This window comes from Eucyclogobius newberryi, unplaced genomic scaffold (genome assembly GCF_026437365.1).
Source record: "Eucyclogobius newberryi isolate DKJ021-1_F unplaced genomic scaffold, fEucNew1.0.hap1 SCAF_385, whole genome shotgun sequence".
In the NCBI taxonomy this organism is placed as follows: Eukaryota; Metazoa; Chordata; class Actinopteri; order Gobiiformes; family Gobiidae; genus Eucyclogobius; species Eucyclogobius newberryi.
The window spans coordinates 2,501-22,868 of record NW_027316040.1 but is presented as its reverse complement, the minus strand read 5'-3'; the positions used below and the strand labels follow the sequence as shown (position 1 = coordinate 22,868).

Genomic DNA, 20,368 nt, shown 5'->3' with positions numbered 1-20,368 from the left:
ACTCCAGTGCTCATGTCCAGAGAGAGGACCACACTCCAGTGCTCATGTCCAGAGAGAGGACCACACTCTAGTGCTCATGTCCAGAGAGAGGACCACACTCCAGTGCTCATGTCCAGAGAGAGGACCACACTCTAGTGCTCATGTCCAGAGAGAGGACCACACTCTAGTGCTCATGTCCAGAGAGAGGACCACACTCCAGTGCTCATGTCCAGAGAGAGGACCACACTCCAGTGCTCATGTCCAGAGAGAGGACCACACTCTAGTGCTCATGTCCAGAGAGAGGACCACACTCCAGTGCTCATGTCCAGAGAGAGGACCACACTCTAGTGCTCATGTCCAGAGAGAGGACCACACTCTAGTGCTCATGTCCAGAGAGAGGACCACACACTTGTTGTGACAGGAGCTTGTTGTGACAGGAGCTTGTTGTGACAGGAGCTTGTTGTGACAGGAGCTTGTTGTGACAGGAGCTTGTTGTGACAGGAGCTTGTTGTGACAGGAGCTTGTTGTGACAGGAGCTTGTTGTGACAGGAGCTGAGTGTGGAGACTCTGGTGTCCAGGACTGGTCTGTGTGAAGCACTCCTGCTCCATGAGCTGCAGCCACTGACCAGTGCCAACGGGCCCCTGAAGTACGGTCTGACCCAGGTCCAGGACCAGGTCCAGGACCAGGACCAGGACCAGGACCAGGACCAGGACCAGGACCAGGACCAGGACCAGGACCAGGTCCAGGACCAGGACCAGGACCAGGTCCAGGACCAGGACCAGGACCAGGACCAGGACCAGGACCAGGTCCAGGACCAGGACCAGGACCAGGACCAGGACCAGGACCAGGACCAGGACCAGAATCAGAATCAGGACTCTACAGGTCAGACCTGATCCAAACACACATTCAGAGTGTATAGAGTTATGAGGAGCTGCAGCAGCTAACAATATGAATAATGCTAATGCAGCTAACAATATGATTTATGCTAATGCAGCTAACAATATGAATAATGCTAATGCAGCTAACAATATGATTTATGCTAATGCAGCTAACAATATGAATAATGCTAATGCAGCTAACAATATGATTTATGCTAATGCAGCTAACAATATGATTTATGCTAATGCAGCTAACAATATGATGTATGCTAATGCAGCCAACAATATGATGTATGCTAATGCAGCTAACAATATGATGTATGCTAATGCAGCTAACAATATGATGTATGCTAATGCAGCTAACAATATGATGTATGCTAATGCAGCTAACAATATGATGTATGCTAATGCAGCTAACAATATGATGTATGCTAATAGGGCTGTTAGCGTAACAAAGAAAATGTTTCAGGTGAGAATATGAAAAGATAAACAGGCCAGTGGGCGGAGTCTCAGGCCAGTGGGCGGAACTTACACAGAGTTGGATAAATGAGAATGAGGCGGCCCCCTCCTGGACGAGGGAGGTACTACACTCAGCTCCGTCACTTTCTTCCTTCCCTGTTGCAGTGGTGCGCGTGGACCCACAGGTGGCGCTGCGCTCCCTGCACAGCTCCCTGCACGTGAGGCTGGCCCCTGACCACAACTACAGGAGCCCTCACGAGGACACGGCGGCCATCTTGGAGCGCAAGAGGAACTTCCTGCTCTGCGCCATTATCCGAGTTCTAAAGCTGGAGCGAGAACTGCACATCGACCACCTGGTTTACAAGGTCCGAACTCTTTTAATCACCCAACACACATCGACCACCTGGTTTACCCTGACCCCTATCATTATCATTATCATTATTATTATCATTATTATTATTATTATAAAGCACTCATTTGTACTAAGTAGCTCACAAACACGTTCCATCTCTTTATGTTCAGTTCATATAAACATGTGATGCAAATATGTAACATTATGACTGTTTAGAGGGCCAAAAACACAAATTAAGGAAAGAACCCGTCAGGGACCAGGGAGCCACACCATGAGGGAGGAAGAAAATGTAGTTTATGATATTTGACAAATGGGAAACTCTCATCAGAATATTCTTCTTCTTCTCGGGACACGCCCCCTATTTTTCACCCAGTGACATTGAGGAAAAGTCACAAAAATGTTCACACCTCTAAAGATCGTGCCTCTACATTCTGGCTATTTCCCTTTTCTATAATTAAAGAATGTGCTCGTCAGCGCCCCCAAATGTACCAAAAATGTATTGAGAGATGGGAAATGATTTGGCGCAGAGGAAGATCGTGACAAGAGAAGTAAAAAATATTATTACGGTAACGCCGTCCGCCCAACCAAATGTCGGCCATATTGGATCAAAAATGGCTAAACATGACTCGGGAGTTTTTCCAAACGTGGTACTTTCACAAACTCCTCCCCCTCAGGGCTTTAGCCCTCTTAACCTGATGAAATGTGGTGAGTCTCATCTTCAGGACCATCAACAGTGAAACACATTCATTCTAAGAGTCACAGTGTCTGTGCCGCTCATTTTGCCAAGAATTCAAAATAAAATGTCTTTTTGATGTAAAACAAAGTGAGAAGATGTGACAGCGTCACAGATTCAGCAGTAGGCGTAATAAAAGGACAATTGCGGCGCGTTAGCCACGCCCCCTCCTCTTGCGGCGTGGTGGCGGCCGATCATTGCCGCTTGCGGCTATATTTATTACTATTACTGCTCCACAACGAGACAATTCTGTCCTTTTTGACATCGTAGTTGACAACAGTGGAAAAAAACTCAGAAATCAAATCACCTGCAGAGCCATGAGCACGGGGGCGTGGCATGTGCACGGGGGCGTGGCATGTGCACGGGGGCGTGGCATGTGCACGGGGGCGTGGCATGTGCACGGGGGCGTGGCTTGTGTCCGTTGCTCCTTTAATAAGTAATAATTCTTCAGACAAATTGGCTCCATTTCAAATACTTTAAAATAAAAAAAATGTTTGATGGTTTCTTTTTCAGGTTTTGGACATGTGTCAGAAGAGTCCTGCAGGTTCCTCCTCAGACCCCGGTCCTGGTCCTGGTCCTGGTCCTGGTCCTGGTCCTGGTCCTGGTCCTGGTCCTGGTCCTGGTCCTGGTCCTGGTCCTGGTCCGGCCCGGTTCTCCTGCTCCTCCGCAGACGTCCTCTCATGTCTGATGCATCTCTTCAGTCAGAACATGGTCCAGAGGATGCCGGAGCGACCTCAGATCCTGGAGTACCTCCCTGAGGTCCAGAGCGCCCCCAGAGGCCACGCCCCCAGAGGCCACGCCCCCAGAGGCCACGCCCCCAGAGGCCACGCCCTGGACTACAGCCACGCCCAGACCAGGTCAGTCCTAGACTTTTGCACCCAAACCAAAGGCCCGATAGGCCCGAGCCCCAGCAGGGCGGAGGGCCCGCATGTTTGTCCCCATGGCCCCTGTAAGTCCAGTGAACCAGCCCATGGATCCTGGCATCGTCCTGTACGTGAGGGCCCAGGGGCCTGTGGCATCGTCCCGTATGTGAGGGCCCAGGGGCCTGTGGCATCGTCCCGTATGTGAGGGCCCAGGGGCCTGTGGCATCGTCCTGTACGTGAGGGCCCAGGGGCCTGTGGCATCGTCCTGTACGTGAGGGCCCAGGGGCCTGTGGCATCGTCCCGTATGTGAGGGCCCAGGGGCCTGTGGCATCGTCCCGTATGTGAGGGCCCAGGGGCCTGTGGCATCGTCCTGTACGTGAGGGCCCAGGGGCCTGTGGCATCGTCCCGTATGTGAGGGCCCAGGGGCCTGTGGCATCGTCCTGTACGTGAGGGCCCAGGGGGCTGTGGCATCGTCCCGTATGTGAGGGCCCAGGGGCCTGTGGCATCGTCCCGTATGTGAGGGCCCAGGGGCCTGTGGCATCGTCCCGTATGTGAGGGCCCAGGGGCCTGTGGCATCGTCCCGTATGTGAGGGCCCAGGGGCCTGTGGCATCGTCCCGTATGTGAGGGCCCAGGGGCCTGTGGCATCGTCCTGTACGTGAGGGCCCAGGGGGCTGTGGCATCGTCCCGTATGTGAGGGCCCAGGGGCCTGTGGCATCGTCCCGTACGTGAGGGGCCCAGGGGCCTGTGGCATCGTCCTGTACGTGAGGGCCCAGGGGCCTGTGGCATCGTCCCGTACGTGAGGGCCCAGGGGCCTGTGGCATCGTCCTGTACGTGAGGGGCCCAGGGGCCTGTGGCATCGTCCTGTACGTGAGGGCCCAGGGGCCTGTGTTATGGGCCGTGCTTGTTTCTGCTCAAATCAGTGGAAGTCTATGGGGAGTGGGCGGGGCATCCCGGTGGGAAGGGGAGTGACGAGCACCGTCATGGGGTCATGGGGTCATGGGGTCATGGGGTCATGGGGTCATGGGGTCATGGGGTCTTGTTGTTATAGTGGAAACGACTTTATTGTTTTCACTAAAAATATGATTCTCTTTATTAGGCCCGAGCGCCACAAGCTGCGAGAGGCCTATTAGTATCGTAAGGCCGTGCAAAGCACGGCTGTGAAAGTGCGCACGAAATCGAGCGCGAAGCGCTCGCCCACTTCCAAACACTCACTAACGCACTCCTTCACTCATGCACGCCCCCTGCAGACTAATTAGTAGTAGGAAAATGGAACATTACCGTTGTAAACGGGCGAAGCCCGTGCAAAAGTTCGCACTAAACGAGCACTTTACATTGAGATGACCCGTATAAAGCACTCATTTGTACTAAGTAGCTCACAAACACGTTCCATCTCTTTATGTTCAGTTCATATAAACATGTGATGCAAATATGTAACATTATGACTGTTTAGAGGGCCAAAAACACAAATTAAGGAAAGAACCCGTCAGGGACCAGGGAGCCACACCATGAGGGAGGAAGAAAATGTATAGTTTATGATATTTGACAAATGGGAAACTCTCATCAGAATATTCTTCTTCTTCTCGGGACACGCCCCCTATTTTTCACCCAGTGACATTGAGGAAAAGTCACAAAAATGTTCACACCTCTAAAGATCGTGCCTCTACATTCTGGCTATTTCCCTTTTCTATAATTAAAGAATGTGCTCGTCAGCGCCCCCAAATGTACCAAAAATGTATTGAGAGATGGGAAATGATTTGGCGCAGAGGAAGATGGTGACAAGAGAAGTAAAAAATATTATTACGGCAACGCCGTCCGCCCAACCAAATGTCGGCCATATTGCTTCAAAAATGGCTAAACATGACTCGGGAGTTTTTCCAAACGTGGTACTTTCACAAACTCCTCCCCCTCAGGGCTTTAGCCCTCTTAACCTGATGAAATGTGGTGAGTCTCATCTTCAGGACCATCAACAGTGAAACACATTCATTCTAAGAGTCACAGTGTCTGTGCCGCTCATTTTGCCAAGAATTCTAAATAAAATGTCTTTTTGATGTAAAACAAAGTGAGAAGATGTGACAGCGTCACAGATTCAGCAGTAGATGTAATACAAGGACAATTGCGGCGCGTTAGCCACGCCCCCTCCTCTTGCGGCGTGGCGAGGGCCGATCATTGCCGCTTGCGGCTATATTTATTATTATTATTAGACTCTCCTCCTCCTCAGACTCTCCTCCTCCTCCTCCTCAGACTCTCCTCCTCCTCCTCAGACTCTCCTCCTCCTCCTCCTCCTCAGACTCTCCTCCTCCTCCTCCTCAGACTCTCCTCCTCCTCAGACTCTCCTCCTCCTCCTCAGACTCTCCTCCTCCTCCTCAGACTCTCCTCCTCCTCAGACTCTCCTCCTCCTCAGACTCTCCTCCTCCTCCTCCTCAGACTCTCCTCCTCCTCCTCCTCAGACTCTCCTCCTCCTCCTCCTCAGACTCTCCTCCTCCTCCTCCTCAGACTCTCCTCCTCCTCAGACTCTCCTCCTCAGACTCTCCTCCTCCTCAGACTCTCCTCCTCCTCCTCAGACTCTCCTCCTCCTCCTCAGACTCTCCTCAGACTCTCCTCTTCCTCCTCAGACTCTCCTCCTCCTCAGACTCTCCTCCTCCTCAGACTCTCCTCCTCCTCCTCCTCAGACTCTCCTCCTCCTCCTCCTCCTCAGACTCTCCTCCTCCTCCTCCTCAGACTCTCCTCCTCCTCCTCCTCAGACTCTCCTCCTCCTCAGACTCAGACTCTCCTCCTCCTCCTCAGACTCTCCTCCTCCTCCTCAGACTCTCCTCCTCCTCAGACTCTCCTCCTCCTTCTCAGACTCTCCTCCTCCTCAGACTCTCCTCCTCCTCCTCAGACTCTCCTCCTCCTCCTCCTCCTCCTCAGACTCTCCTCCTCCTCCTCCTCAGACTCTCCTCCTCCTCCTCAGACTCTCCTCCTCCTCCTCAGACTCTCCTCCTCCTCCTCCTCAGACTCTCCTCCTCCTCCTCCTCCTCAGACTCTCCTCCTCCTCAGACTCTCCTCCTCCTCCTCAGACTCTCCTCCTCCTCAGACTCTCCTCCTCCTCCTCCTCAGACTCTCCTCCTCCTCCTCCTCCTCCTCCTCCTCAGACTCTCCTCCTCCTCCTCCTCAGACTCTCCTCCTCCTCCTCAGACTCTCCTCCTCCTCCTCAGACTCTCCTCCTCCTCAGACTCTCCTCCTCCTCCTCCTCCTCCTCAGACTCTCCTCCTCCTCCTCCTCAGACTCTCCTCCTCCTCCTCAGACTCTCCTCCTCCTCCTCCTCCTCAGACTCTCCTCCTCCTCCTCCTCCTCAGACTCTCCTCCTCCTCCTCAGACTCTCCTCCTCCTCCTCCTCCTCAGACTCTCCTCCTCCTCCTCCTCCTCAGACTCTCCTCCTCCTCCTCCTCAGACTCTCCTCCTCCTCCTCCTCCTCCTCCTCAGACTCTCCTCCTCCTCCTCAGACTCTCCTCCTCCTCCTCAGACTCTCCTCCTCCTCCTCCTCCTCCTCCTCACCTCCTCCTCCTCAGACTCTCCTCCTCCTCCTCCTCCTCCTCCTCAGACTCTCCTCCTCCTCCTCAGACTCTCCTCCTCCTCCTCAGACTCTCCTCCTCCTCCTCCTCCTCAGACTCTCCTCCTCCTCCTCCTCAGACTCTCCTCCTCCTCCTCCTCAGACTCTCCTCCTCCTCCTCCTCCTCAGACTCTCCTCCTCCTCCTCCTCCTCCTCAGACTCTCCTCCTCCTCAGACTCTCCTCCTCCTCAGACTCTCCTCCTCCTCAGACTCTCCTCCTCCTCAGACTCTCCTCCTCCTCCTCAGACTCTCCTCCTCCTCCTCAGACTCTCCTCCTCCTCAGACTCTCCTCCTCCTCAGACTCTCCTCCTCCTCAGACTCTCCTCCTCCTCCTCAGACTCTCCTCCTCCTCCTCAGACTCTCCTCCTCCTCAGACTCTCCTCCTCCTCAGACTCTCCTCCTCCTCCTCAGACTCTCCTCCTCCTCCTCCTCCTCAGACTCTCCTCCTCCTCAGACTCTCCTCCTCCTCCTCCTCAGACTCTCCTCCTCCTCCTCAGACTCTCCTCCTCCTCCTCCTCCTCAGACTCTCCTCCTCCTCCTCCTCCTCAGACTCTCCTCCTCCTCCTCAGACTCTCCTCCTCCTCCTCAGACTCTCCTCCTCCTCCTCAGACTCTCCTCCTCCTCCTCAGACTCTCCTCCTCCTCCTCAGACTCTCCTCCTCCTCCTCAGACTCTCCTCCTCCTCAGACTCTCCTCCTCCTCAGACTCTCCTCCTCCTCAGACTCTCCTCCTCCTCCTCAGACTCTCCTCCTCCTCCTCCTCCTCAGACTCTCCTCCTCCTCCTCCTCAGACTCTCCTCCTCCTCCTCCTCCTCCTCAGACTCTCCTCCTCCTCCTCAGACTCTCCTCCTCCTCAGACTCTCCTCCTCCTCAGACTCTCCTCCTCCTCAGACTCTCCTCCTCCTCCTCAGACTCTCCTCCTCCTCAGACTCTCCTCCTCCTCAGACTCTCCTCCTCCTCCTCAGACTCTCCTCCTCCTCAGACTCTCCTCCTCCTCAGACTCTCCTCCTCCTCCTCAGACTCTCCTCCTCCTCCTCAGACTCTCCTCCTCCTCAGACTCTCCTCCTCCTCAGACTCTCCTCCTCCTCAGACTCTCCTCCTCCTCAGACTCTCCTCCTCTTCTGTGTTTCAGTCTGGACTCTGGTCGGACTCTAACTCAAGATGAAGTCCGAGAACTCATGCAGAAGACTGTCCAGCAGGTAAGACACGGGTCAGTTCTCCTCTGGTTCTAACACAGTTCTCCTCTGGTTCTAACACAGTTCTCCTCTGGTTCTAACACAGTTCTCCTCTGGTTCTTACACAGTTCTCCTCTGGTTCTAACACAGTTCTCCTCTGGTTCTTACACAGTTCTCCTCTGGTTCTAACACAGTTCTCCTCTGGTTCTAACACAGTTCTCCTCTGGTTCTTACACAGTTCTCCTCTGGTTCTAACACAGTTCTCCTCTGGTTCTTACACAGTTCTCCTCTGGTTCTAACACAGTTCTCCTCTGGTTCTTACACAGTTCTCCTCTGGTTCTAACACAGTTCTCCTCTGGTTCTTACACAGTTCTCCTCTGGTTCTTACACAGTTCTCCTCTGGTTCTAACACAGTTCTCCTCTGGTTCTAACACAGGTCTCCTCTGGTTCTTACACAGTTCTCCTCTGGTTCTTACACAGTTCTCCTCTGGTTCTTACACAGTTCTCCTCTGGTTCTTACACAGTTCTCCTCTGGTTCTTACACAGTTCTCCTCTGGTTCTAACACAGTTCTCCTCTGGTTCTAACACAGTTCTCCTCTGGTTCTAACACAGTTCTCCTCTGGTTCTAACACAGTTCTCCTCTGGTTCTTACACAGTTCTCCTCTGGTTCTAACACAGTTCTCCTCTGGTTCTAACACAGTTCTCCTCTGGTTCTTACACAGTTCTCCTCTGGTTCTAACACAGTTCTCCTCTGGTTCTTACACAGTTCTCCTCTGGTTCTAACACAGTTCTCCTCTGGTTCTAACACAGTTCTCCTCTGGTTCTTACACAGGTCTCCTCTGGTTCTTACACAGTTCTCCTCTGGTTCTTACACAGTTCTCCTCTGGTTCTTACACAGTTCTCCTCTGGTTCTAACACAGTTCTCCTCTGGTTCTAACACAGTTCTCCTCTGGTTCTTACACAGTTCTCCTCTGGTTCTAACACAGTTCTCCTCTGGTTCTTACACAGGTCTCCTCTGGTTCTTACACAGTTCTCCTCTGGTTCTTACACAGTTCTCCTCTGGTTCTAACACAGTTCTCCTCTGGTTCTAACACAGTTCTCCTCTGGTTCTTACACAGTTCTCCTCTGGTTCTAACACAGGTCTCCTCTGGTTCTAACACAGTTCTCCTCTGGTTCTAACACAGTTCTCCTCTGGTTCTTACACAGTTCTCCTCTGGTTCTAACACAGTTCTCCTCTGGTTCTTACACAGTTCTCCTCTGGTTCTAACACAGTTCTCCTCTGGTTCTAACACAGTTCTCCTCTGGTTCTTACACAGGTCTCCTCTGGTTCTTACACAGTTCTCCTCTGGTTCTTACACAGTTCTCCTCTGGTTCTAACACAGTTCTCCTCTGGTTCTTACACAGTTCTCCTCTGGTTCTAACACAGTTCTCCTCTGGTTCTTACACAGTTCTCCTCTGGTTCTTACACAGTTCTCCTCTGGTTCTTACACAGTTCTCCTCTGGTTCTTACACAGTTCTCCTCTGGTTCTTACACAGTTCTCCTCTGGTTCTTACACAGTTCTCCTCTGGTTCTTACACAGTTCTCCTCTGGTTCTTACACAGTTCTCCTCTGGTTCTTACACAGTTCTCCTCCTGTTCTTACACAGTTCTCCTCTGGTTCTTACACAGTTCTCCTCTGGTTCTTACACAGGTCTCCTCTGGTTCTTACACAGTTCTCCTCTGGTTCTTACACAGTTCTCCTCTGGTTCTTACACAGTTCTCCTCCTGTTCTTACACAGTTCTCCTCTGGTTCTCCTCTGGTTCTTACACAGTTCTCCTCTGGTTCTTACACAGTTCTCCTCTGGTTCTTACACAGTTCTCCTCTGGTTCTTACACAGTTCTCCTCTGGTTCTTACACAGTTCTCCTCTGGTTCTTACACAGTTCTCCTCTGGTTCTTACACAGGTCTCCTCTGGTTCTTACACAGTTCTCCTCCTGTTCTTACACAGTTCTCCTCTGGTTCTCCTCTGGTTCTTACACAGTTCTCCTCTGGTTCTTACACAGTTCTCCTCTGGTTCTAACACAGTTCTCCTCTGGTTCTTACACAGTTCTCCTCTGGTTCTTACACAGTTCTCCTCTGGTTCTTACACAGTTCTCCTCTGGTTCTTACACAGTTCTCCTCTGGTTCTTACACAGTTCTCCTCTGGTTCTTACACAGTTCTCCTCCTGTTCTTACACAGTTCTCCTCTGGTTCTTACACAGTTCTCCTCTGGTTCTTACACAGGTCTCCTCTGGTTCTTACACAGTTCTCCTCTGGTTCTTACACAGTTCTCCTCCTGTTCTTACACAGTTCTCCTCTGGTTCTCCTCTGGTTCTTACACAGTTCTCCTCTGGTTCTCCTCTGGTTCTTACACAGTTCTCCTCTGGTTCTCCCTCAGATCTCGGAGGCGCTCTCGATGGATCCTGATTGGGCCGAGCACTTGTTGGTTCTAAACGTTTGGGACGTGGATCGAGTCGTGCAGCGTTTCACCGATGACCCCACGACCCTGCTGCTGGAGGCGGGGCTACAAACACCAGAGTCCACCTCCTCATCCACAGACCCCGCCCTAAGTGACAGGTGAGTGAGCTCTACTGCCCTGTCATGGAGCAGAAGGCGCAGAAGAACAGCCGCCTGTCGCCAGGGCGGCTGTGGCTCGGGCTGAGGATCATGTAGTGGAGAAACCATGTGTCAGTGGAGAAACCATGTGAAACCATGTGTCAGTGAAGAAACCACATGTCAGTGAAGAAAGCACGTGTCAGTGAAGATACCATGTGTCAGTGAATAAAACCATGTGTCAGTGAATAAAACCATGTGTCAGTGGAGAAACCATTTTTCAGTGGGGAAACCATGTGTCAGTGGAGAAACCATTTTTCAGTGGAGAAACCATGTGTCAGTGGAGAAACCGTGTGTCGGTGAAGAAACCGTGTGTCAGTGAAGAAACCATGTGTCGGTGGAGAAACCATGTGTCAGTGAATAAAACCATGTGTCAGTGGAGAAACCATTTTTCAGTGGAGAAACCATGTGTCAGTGGAGAAACCGTGTGTCGGTGAAGAAACCATGTGTCGGTGGAGAAACCATGTGTCAGTGGAGAAACCATGTGTCAGTGAATAAAACCATGTGTCAGTGGAGAAACCATTTTTCAGTGGAGAAACCATGTGTCAGTGAAGAAACCGGGTGTCGGTGGAGAAACCATGTGTTGGTGGTGAAACCATGTGTCGGTGGAGAAACCATGTGTCAGTGGTGAAACCATGTGTCGGTGAAGAAACCATGTGTCGGTGGAGAAACCATGTGTCAGTGGAGAAACCATGTGTCAGTGAAGAAACCATGTGAAACCATGTGTCAGTGAAGAAACCACATGTCAGTGAAGAAAGCACGTGTCAGTGAAGATACCATGTGTCAGTGAATAAAACCATGTGTCAGTGGAGAAACCATGTGTCAGTGAAGAAACCACGTGTCAGTGGTGAAACCATGTGTCAGTGGTGAAACCATGTGTCGGTGGAGAAACAATGTCAGTGAAGAAACCATGTGTCAGTGAAGAAACCATGTGTCAGTGGAGAAACCATATGAAACCATGTGTCAGTGAAGAAACCATGTGTCAGTGAATAAACCATGTGTCAGTAAAGATACCATGTGTCAGTGAATAAAACCATGTGTCAGGGGAGAAACCATGTGTCAGTGAAGAAACCACGTGTCAGTGAAGATACCATGTGTCAGTGAAGATACCATGTGTCAGTGAATAAAACCATGTGTCAGTGAAGATACCATGTGTCAGTGAAGATACCACGTGTCAGTGAAGAAACCACGTGTCAGTGAAGATACCATGTGTCAGTGAAGATACCATGTGTCAGTGAATAAAACCATGTGTCAGTGAAGATACCATGTGTCAGTGAAGATACCACGTGTCAGTGAAGAAACCATGTGTCAGTGAAGATACCATGTGTCAGTGAAGATACCATGTGTCAGTGAATAAATCCATGTGTCAGTGAAGAAACCACGTGTCAGTGAAGAAACCATGTGTCAGTGAATAAAACCATGTGTCAGTGAAGATACCATGTGTCAGTGAATAAAACCACGTGTCAGTGAAGAAACCATGTGTCAGTGAATAAAACCATGTGTCAGTGAAGATACCATGTGTCAGTGAAGAAACCATGTGTCAGTGAATAAAACCATGTGTCAGTGAAGATACCACGTGTCAGTGAAGAAACCACGTGTCAGTGAATAAAACCATGTGTCAGTGGAGAAACCATGTTTCAGTGAAGAAACCATGTGAAACCATGTGTCAGTGAAGATACCATGTGTCAGTGAAGATACCATGTGTCAGTGAATAAAACCATGTGTCAGTGGAGAAACCATGTGTCGGTGGAGAAACCATGTGTCGTGGAGAAACCATGTGTCGGTGGAGAAACCATGTGTCGGTGGAGAAACCATGTGTCGTGGAGAAACCATGTGTCGGTGGAGAAACCATGTGTCGGTGGAGAAAGCATGTGTCAGTAGAGAAACCATGTGTCAGTGGAGAAACCATGTGTCAGTGGAGAAACCATGTGTCGGTGGAGAAACCATGTGTCAGTGGAGAAACCATGTGTCAGTGGAGAAACCATGTGTCGGTGGAGAAACCATGTGTCAGTGGAGAAACCATGTGTCGTGGAGAAACCATGTGTCAGTAGAGAAACCATGTGTCGGTGGAGAAACCATGTGTCAGTGGAGAAACCATGTGTCAGTAGAGAAACCATGTGTCGGTGGAGAAACCATGTGTCGGTGGAGAAACCATGTGTCAGTGGAGAAACCATGTGTCGGTGGAGAAACCATGTGTCGGTGGAGAAACCATGTGTCAGTGGAGAAACCATGTGTCGGTGGAGAAACCATGTGTCGGTGGAGAAACCATGTGTCGTGGAGAAACCATGTGTCAGTGGAGAAACCATATGAAACCATGTGTCAGTGAAGAAACCATGTGTCAGTAAAGATACCATGTGTCAGTGAATAAAACCATGTGTCAGGGGAGAAACCATGTGTCAGTGAAGAAACCACGTGTCAGTGAAGATACCATGTGTCAGTGAAGATACCATGTGTCAGTGAATAAAACCATGTGTCAGTGAAGATACCATGTGTCAGTGAAGATACCACGTGTCAGTGAAGAAACCATGTGTCAGTGAAGATACCATGTGTCAGTGAATAAATCCATGTGTCAGTGAAGATACCATGTGTCAGTGAATAAAACCACGTGTCAGTGAAGAAACCATGTGTCAGTGAATAAAACCATGTGTCAGTGAAGATACCATGTGTCAGTGAAGATACCACGTGTCAGTGAAGAAACCATGTGTCAGTGAAGATACCACGTGTCAGTGAAGAAACCACGTGTCAGTGAATAAAACCATGTGTCAGTGGAGAAACCATGTTTCAGTGAAGAAACCATGTGAAACCATGTGTCAGTGAAGATACCATGTGTCAGTGAAGATACCATGTGTCAGTGAATAAAACCATGTGTCAGTGGAGAAACCATGTGTCGGTGGAGAAACCATGTGTCGTGGAGAAACCATGTGTCGGTGGAGAAACCATGTGTCGTGGAGAAACCATGTGTCGGTGGAGAAACCATGTGTCGGTGGAGAAAGCATGTGTCGGTAGAGAAACCATGTGTCAGTGGAGAAACCATGTGTCAGTGGAGAAACCATGTGTCGGTGGAGAAACCATGTGTCAGTGGAGAAACCATGTGTCAGTGGAGAAACCATGTGTCGGTGGAGAAACCATGTGTCAGTGGAGAAACCATGTGTCAGTAGAGAAACCATGTGTCGGTGGAGAAACCATGTGTCGGTGGAGAAACCATGTGTCGGTGGAGAAACCATGTGTCGGTGGAGAAACCATGTGTCGGTGGAGAAACCATGTGTCGGTGGAGAAACCATGTGTCGTGGAGAAACCATGTGTCAGTGGAGAAACCATATGAAACCATGTGTCAGTGAAGAAACCATGTGTCAGTAAAGATACCATGTGTCAGTGAATAAAACCATGTGTCAGGGGAGAAACCATGTGTCAGTGAAGAAACCACGTGTCAGTGAAGATACCATGTGTCAGTGAAGATACCATGTGTCAGTGAATAAAACCATGTGTCAGTGAAGATACCATGTGTCAGTGAAGATACCACGTGTCAGTGAAGAAACCATGTGTCAGTGAAGATACCATGTGTCAGTGAAGATACCATGTGTCAGTGAATAAATCCATGTGTCAGTGGAGAAACCATGTGTCAGTGAATAAAACCATGTGTCAGTGAAGATACCATGTGTCAGTGAAGATACCACGTGTCAGTGAAGAAACCATGTGTCAGTGAAGATACCATGTGTCAGTGAAGATACCATGTGTCAGTGAATAAATCCATGTGTCAGTGGAGAAACCATGTGTCAGTGAATAAAACCACGTGTCAGTGAAGAAACCATGTGTCAGTGAATAAAACCATGTGTCAGTGAAGATACCATGTGTCAGTGAAGATACCATGTGTCAGTGAAGATACCATGTGTCAGTGAATAAAACCATGTGTCAGTGGAGAAACCATGTGTCGGTGGAGAAACCATGTGTCGTGGAGAAACCATGTGTCGGTGGAGAAACCATGTGTCGGTGGAGAAACCATGTGTCGTGGAGAAACCATGTGTCGGTGGAGAAACCATGTGTCGGTGGAGAAAGCATGTGTCAGTAGAGAAACCATGTGTCAGTGGAGAAACCATGTTTCAGTGAAGAAACCATGTGAAACCATGTGTCAGTGAAGATACCATGTGTCAGTGAAGATACCATGTGTCAGTGAAGATACCATGTGTCAGTGAATAAAACCATGTGTCAGTGGAGAAACCATGTGTCGGTGGAGAAACCATGTGTCGTGGAGAAACCATGTGTCGGTGGAGAAACCATGTGTCGGTGGAGAAACCATGTGTCGTGGAGAAACCATGTGTCGGTGGAGAAACCATGTGTCGGTGGAGAAAGCATGTGTCAGTAGAGAAACCATGTGTCAGTGGAGAAACCATGTGTCAGTGGAGAAACCATGTGTCGGTGGAGAAACCATGTGTCAGTGGAGAAACCATGTGTCAGTGGAGAAACCATGTGTCGGTGGAGAAACCATGTGTCGGTGGAGAAACCATGTGTCGGTGGAGAAACCATGTGTCAGTGGAGAAACCATGTGTCAGTAGAGAAACCATGTGTCGGTGGAGAAACCATGTGTCGGTGGAGAAACCATGTGTCGTGGAGAAACCATGTGTCAGTGGAGAAACCATGTGTCGGTGGAGAAACCATGTGTCGTGGAGAAACCATGTGTCGGTAGAGAAACCATGTGTCGGTGGAGAAACCATGTGTCAGTGGAGAAACCATGTGTCGGTGGAGAAACCATGTGTCAGTGGAGAAACCATGTGTCGTGGAGAAACCATGTGTCAGTAGAGAAACCATGTGTCGGTGGAGAAACCATGTGTCAGTGGAGAAACCATGTGTCAGTAGAGAAACCATGTGTCGGTGGAGAAACCATGTGTCGGTGGAGAAACCATGTGTCGGTGGAGAAACCATGTGTCGGTGGAAAACCATGTGTCAGTGGAGAAACCATGTGTCGGTGGAGAAACCATGTGTCAGTGGAGAAACCATGTGTCGGTGGAGAAACCATGTGTCGGTGGAGAAACCATGTGTCGGTGGAGAAACCATGTGTCAGTGGAGAAACCATGTGTCGTGGAGAAACCATGTGTCGGTGGAGAAACCATGTGTCGGTGGAGAAACCATGTGTCGGTGGAGAAACCATGTGTCGGTGGAGAAACCATGTGTCGGTGGAGAAACCATGTGTCGGTGGAGAAACCATGTGTCGGTGGAGAAACCATGTGTCGGTGGAGAAACCATGTGTCGGTGGAGAAACCATGTGTCGGTGGAGAAACCATGTGTCGGTGGAGAAACCATGTGTCAGTGGAGAAACCATGTGTCGGTGGAGAAACCATGTGTCGGTGGAGAAACCATGTGTCGGTGGAGAAACCATGTGTCAGTGGAGAAACCATGTGTCGGTGAATAATGCAAAAGTCTTTTCTTCAAACTTATCGTTCAAATTCAGTTTTTATTGGTCAATAATAAATCTCGAGCTGTGGTTGGTCGCTTTAGTCGCAGAGGAAATGTTAATAGGGCCTGAACTGGACCAATCACAGCGCAGCATTTGTGGTCCTTAGGCACTGATTTGTTTTTAGTTTATTTTGAAAGTTTTCTAAAAGTGATTTTATTGTGACAGTTTGTCGTCGTGTCCCGTTTGTTTGAACCCGGGATCTGAAGGAACGCCCACTCTGAGCTGTGGACACTTCTGCTGCCAGGTACGAGGCCACGCCCTCTCTACTCTGCCATGCCCCCCTCCTCTGCCACGCCCTTCTCTACTCTGCCACGCCCTTCTCTACTCTGCCACGCCCCCTCTACTCTGCCACGCCCTTCTCTACTCTGCCACGCCCTTCTCTACTCTGCCACGCCCCTGATATTCAATATCCACAAATTGAAAATTTTCAAGCAAAGTGTGGAAAATGTAATTTATCTTTCTTTTCTTTTCTTCTCTGAACCCTGGTCCTGGTCCTGGTCCTGGTCCTGGTCCTGGTCCTGGTCCTGGTCCTGGTCCAGTCTTGTTGGGAGGAGTATCTAACGTCACGGATCGAGCAGAACTTGGGCCTCAGCTGTAACTGTCCCATCACCGACTGCATGGCTCAACCCACGCCCTCCTTCTACAGGCGTGTCCTCCACGAGCAGGACACTCTGAGACAGGTGAGGTCCTCCACGAGCAGGACACTCTGAGACAGGTGAGGTCCTCCACGAGCAGGACACTCTGAGACAGGTGAGGTCCTCCACGAGCAGGACACTCTGAGACAGGTGAGGTCCTCCACGAGCAGGACACTCTGAGACAGGTGAGGTCCTCCACGAGCAGGACACTCTGAGACAGGTGAGGTCCTCCACGAGCAGGACACTCTGAGACAGGTGAGGTCCTCCACGAGCAGGACACTCTGAGACAGGTGAGGTCCTCCACGAGCAGGACACTCTGAGACAGGTGAGGTCCTCCACGAGCAGGACACTCTGAGACAGGTGAGGTCCTCCACGAGCAGGACACTCTGAGACAGGTGAGGTCCTCCACGAGCAGGACACTCTGAGACAGGTGAGGTCCTCCACGAGCTGGACACTTTAACCTGCACTTCCTCTCCTCGCAGTACGAGGGCGCTCTGCTGTCTGTGTTTGACCTGCACTTCCTCTCCTCGCAGTACGAGGGCGCTCTGCTGTCTGTGTTTGACCTGCACTTCCTCTCCTCGCAGTACGAGGGCGCTCTCGTGCGCTCCTTCGTGGATTCCTGCTCAAACTTGACCTGGTGCACAAACGTCGCCGGCTGTGATCGAGTTTTAATGAGGCAGAGTTTGGGAAACTCAGGACGATGTGGAGAGTGTGGCTGGAGCAGCTGCTTCAACTGCAGCTTCACTGAGGTATGAGAGGGGCCCTGGTGGGAGGGGCCCTGGTGGGAGGGGCCCTGGTGGGAGGAGCTCTGGTGGGAGGGACCCTGGTGGGAGGAGCCCTGGTGGGAGGAGCTCTGGTGGGAGGAGCTCTGGTGGGAGGGACCCTGGTGGGAGGAGCTCTGGTGGGAGGAGCTCTGGTGGGAGGGACCCTGGTGGGAGGAGCCCTGGTGGGAGGAGCTCTGGTGGGAGGAGCTCTGGTGGGAGGGACCCTGGTGGGAGGGGCCCTGGTGGGAGGGACCCTGGTGGGAGGGACTCTGGTGGGACGGCCCTGGTGGGACGGCCCTGGTGGGAGGGGCCCTGGTGGGAGGGGCCCTGGTGGGAGGGACTCTGGTGGGACGGCCCTGGTGGGAGGGGCCCTGGTGGGAGTGACTCTGGTGGGAGTGACTCTGGTGTCTTGCTCGTAGGCACACTTCCCCAGCTCGTGCGCTCAGATCGGGCGTTGGGTGGATGATGGTGGGTTTTACGAGGGAATGAGCGTCGAGGCCCAGAGCAAACATCTGGCCAAACTCATCTCCAAACGCTGTCCTCAGTGTTCCACCGCCATCGAGAAGAACGAGGGCTGTCTGCAGTAAGACCCGGACTACACCCGGACTACACCCGGACTACACCCGGACTACACCCGGACTACACCCGGACTATAACCGGACTACACTCGGACTATAAACGGACTATAAACGGACTACACCCGAACTATAACCGGACTACACCCGGACTATAACCGGACTACACCCGGACTATAACCGGACTACACCCGGACTACACCCGGACTACACTCGGACTACACCCGGACTATAACTGGACTACACCCGAACTACACCCGGACTATAACCGGATTACACCCGGACTATAACCGGACTACACTCGGACTACACCCGGACTATAAACGGACTACACTCGGACTACACCCGAACTACACCCGGACTATAACCGGACTACACCCGGACTATAACCGGACTACACCCGGACTACACCCGGACTACACTCGGACTACACCCGGACTATAACCGGACTACACCCGAACTACACCCGGACTATAACCGGACTACACCCGGACTATAACCGGACTACACCCGGACTATAACCGGACTACACCCGGACTACACCCGGACTATAACCGGACTACACCCGGACTACACCCAGACTACACCCGGATTACACCCGGACTATAACCGGACTATAACCCGACTACTCCCGGACTACACCCGGACTATAACCGGACTACACCCGGACTATAATCGGACTACACCCGGACTACACCCGGACTACACCCGGACTATAACCGGACTACACCCGGACTATAATCGGACTACACCCGGACTATAACCGGACTACACCCGGACTATAACCGGACTACACCCGGACTATAACCGGACTACACCCGGACTATAACCCGACTACACCCGGACTACACCCGGACTATAACCGGACTATAATCGGACTACACCCGGACTACACCCGGACTATAACCGGTCTATAACCGGACTACACCCGGACTACACCCGGACTATAACCGGACTACAACCGGACTACACCCAGACTACACCCGGATTACACCCGGACTATAACCGGACTACACCCGGACTATAACCGGACTACACCCGGACTACACTCGGACTATAACCGGACTACACCCGAACTATAACCGGACTACACCCGGACTACACCCGGACTATAACCGGACTATAACCGGACTACACCCGGACTACACCCGGACTATAATCCGACTACACCCGGACTACACTCGGACTATAACCGGACTATAATCGGACTACACCCGGACTATAACCGGACTACACCCGGACTATAACCGGACTACAACCGGACTATAACCGGACTACACCCGGACTATAATCGGACTACACCCGGACTACAACCGGACTACACCCGGACTACACCCGGACTATAACCGGACTACACCCGCGCTACACCCGGACTATAACCGGACTACACCCGGACTATAACCGGACTACACCCGGACTATAATCGGACTACACCCGGACTATAACCGGACTACACCCGGACTACACCCGGACTACACCCGGATTACACCCGGACTACACCCGGACTACACCCGGACTATAACCAGACTACACCCGGACTATAACCGGACTACACCCGGACTATAACCGGACTATAACCGGACTACACCCGGACTATAACCGGACTACACCCGGACTATAACCCGACTACACCCGGACTATAACCCGACTACACCCGGACTATAACCGAACTACACCCGGACTACACCCGGACTACAACCGGACTACACCCGGACTACACCCGGACTACACCCGGACTACACCCGGACTACACCCGGACTATAACCAAACTATAACCAGACCACACCCGGACTATAACCGGACTATAACCGGACTACACCCGCGCTATACCCGGACTACAACCGGACTACACCCGGACTACAACCGGACTACACCCGGACTACACCCGGACTACACCCGGACTACACCCGGACTACACCCGGACTACACCCGGACTATAACCAAACTATAACCAGACCACACCCGGACTATAACCGAACTACACCCGGACTACACCCGGACTACAACCGGACTACACCCGGACTACACCCGGACTACACCCGGACTACACCCGGACTATAACCAAACTATAACCAGACCACACCCGGACTATACCCGGACTATAACCGGACTACACCCGGACTATAATCGGACTACACCCGGACTATAACCGGACTACACCCGGACTATAACCGGACTACAACCGGACTACACCTGGACTACACCTGGCCTATAACCGGACTACACCCGGACTACACCCGGACTATAACCGGACTATAACCGAACTATAACCGGACTACACCCGGA

At 51.6% G+C, this 20,368-nt stretch overlaps 1 protein-coding gene across 1 annotated transcript in view; it reads left to right on the top strand.

Annotated features, from left to right (window-relative positions):
* Window positions 1-20,368, top strand: part of LOC140376918 (cullin-9-like) — a gene marked incomplete at both ends in the record, with an annotated part of 42,203 nt that overhangs the window by 20,771 nt on the left and 1,064 nt on the right. The window contains 9 exons of the mRNA XM_072462174.1: window positions 529-862; window positions 1,483-1,682; window positions 2,916-3,259; window positions 7,986-8,052; window positions 10,445-10,623; window positions 16,274-16,352; window positions 16,648-16,788; window positions 17,328-17,492; window positions 17,927-18,090. Of these exons, the coding sequence (XP_072318275.1) occupies window positions 529-862; window positions 1,483-1,682; window positions 2,916-3,259; window positions 7,986-8,052; window positions 10,445-10,623; window positions 16,274-16,352; window positions 16,648-16,788; window positions 17,328-17,492; window positions 17,927-18,090 (1,673 nt within the window). The remainder of the gene's footprint in view (window positions 1-528; window positions 863-1,482; window positions 1,683-2,915; window positions 3,260-7,985; window positions 8,053-10,444; window positions 10,624-16,273; window positions 16,353-16,647; window positions 16,789-17,327; window positions 17,493-17,926; window positions 18,091-20,368) is intronic.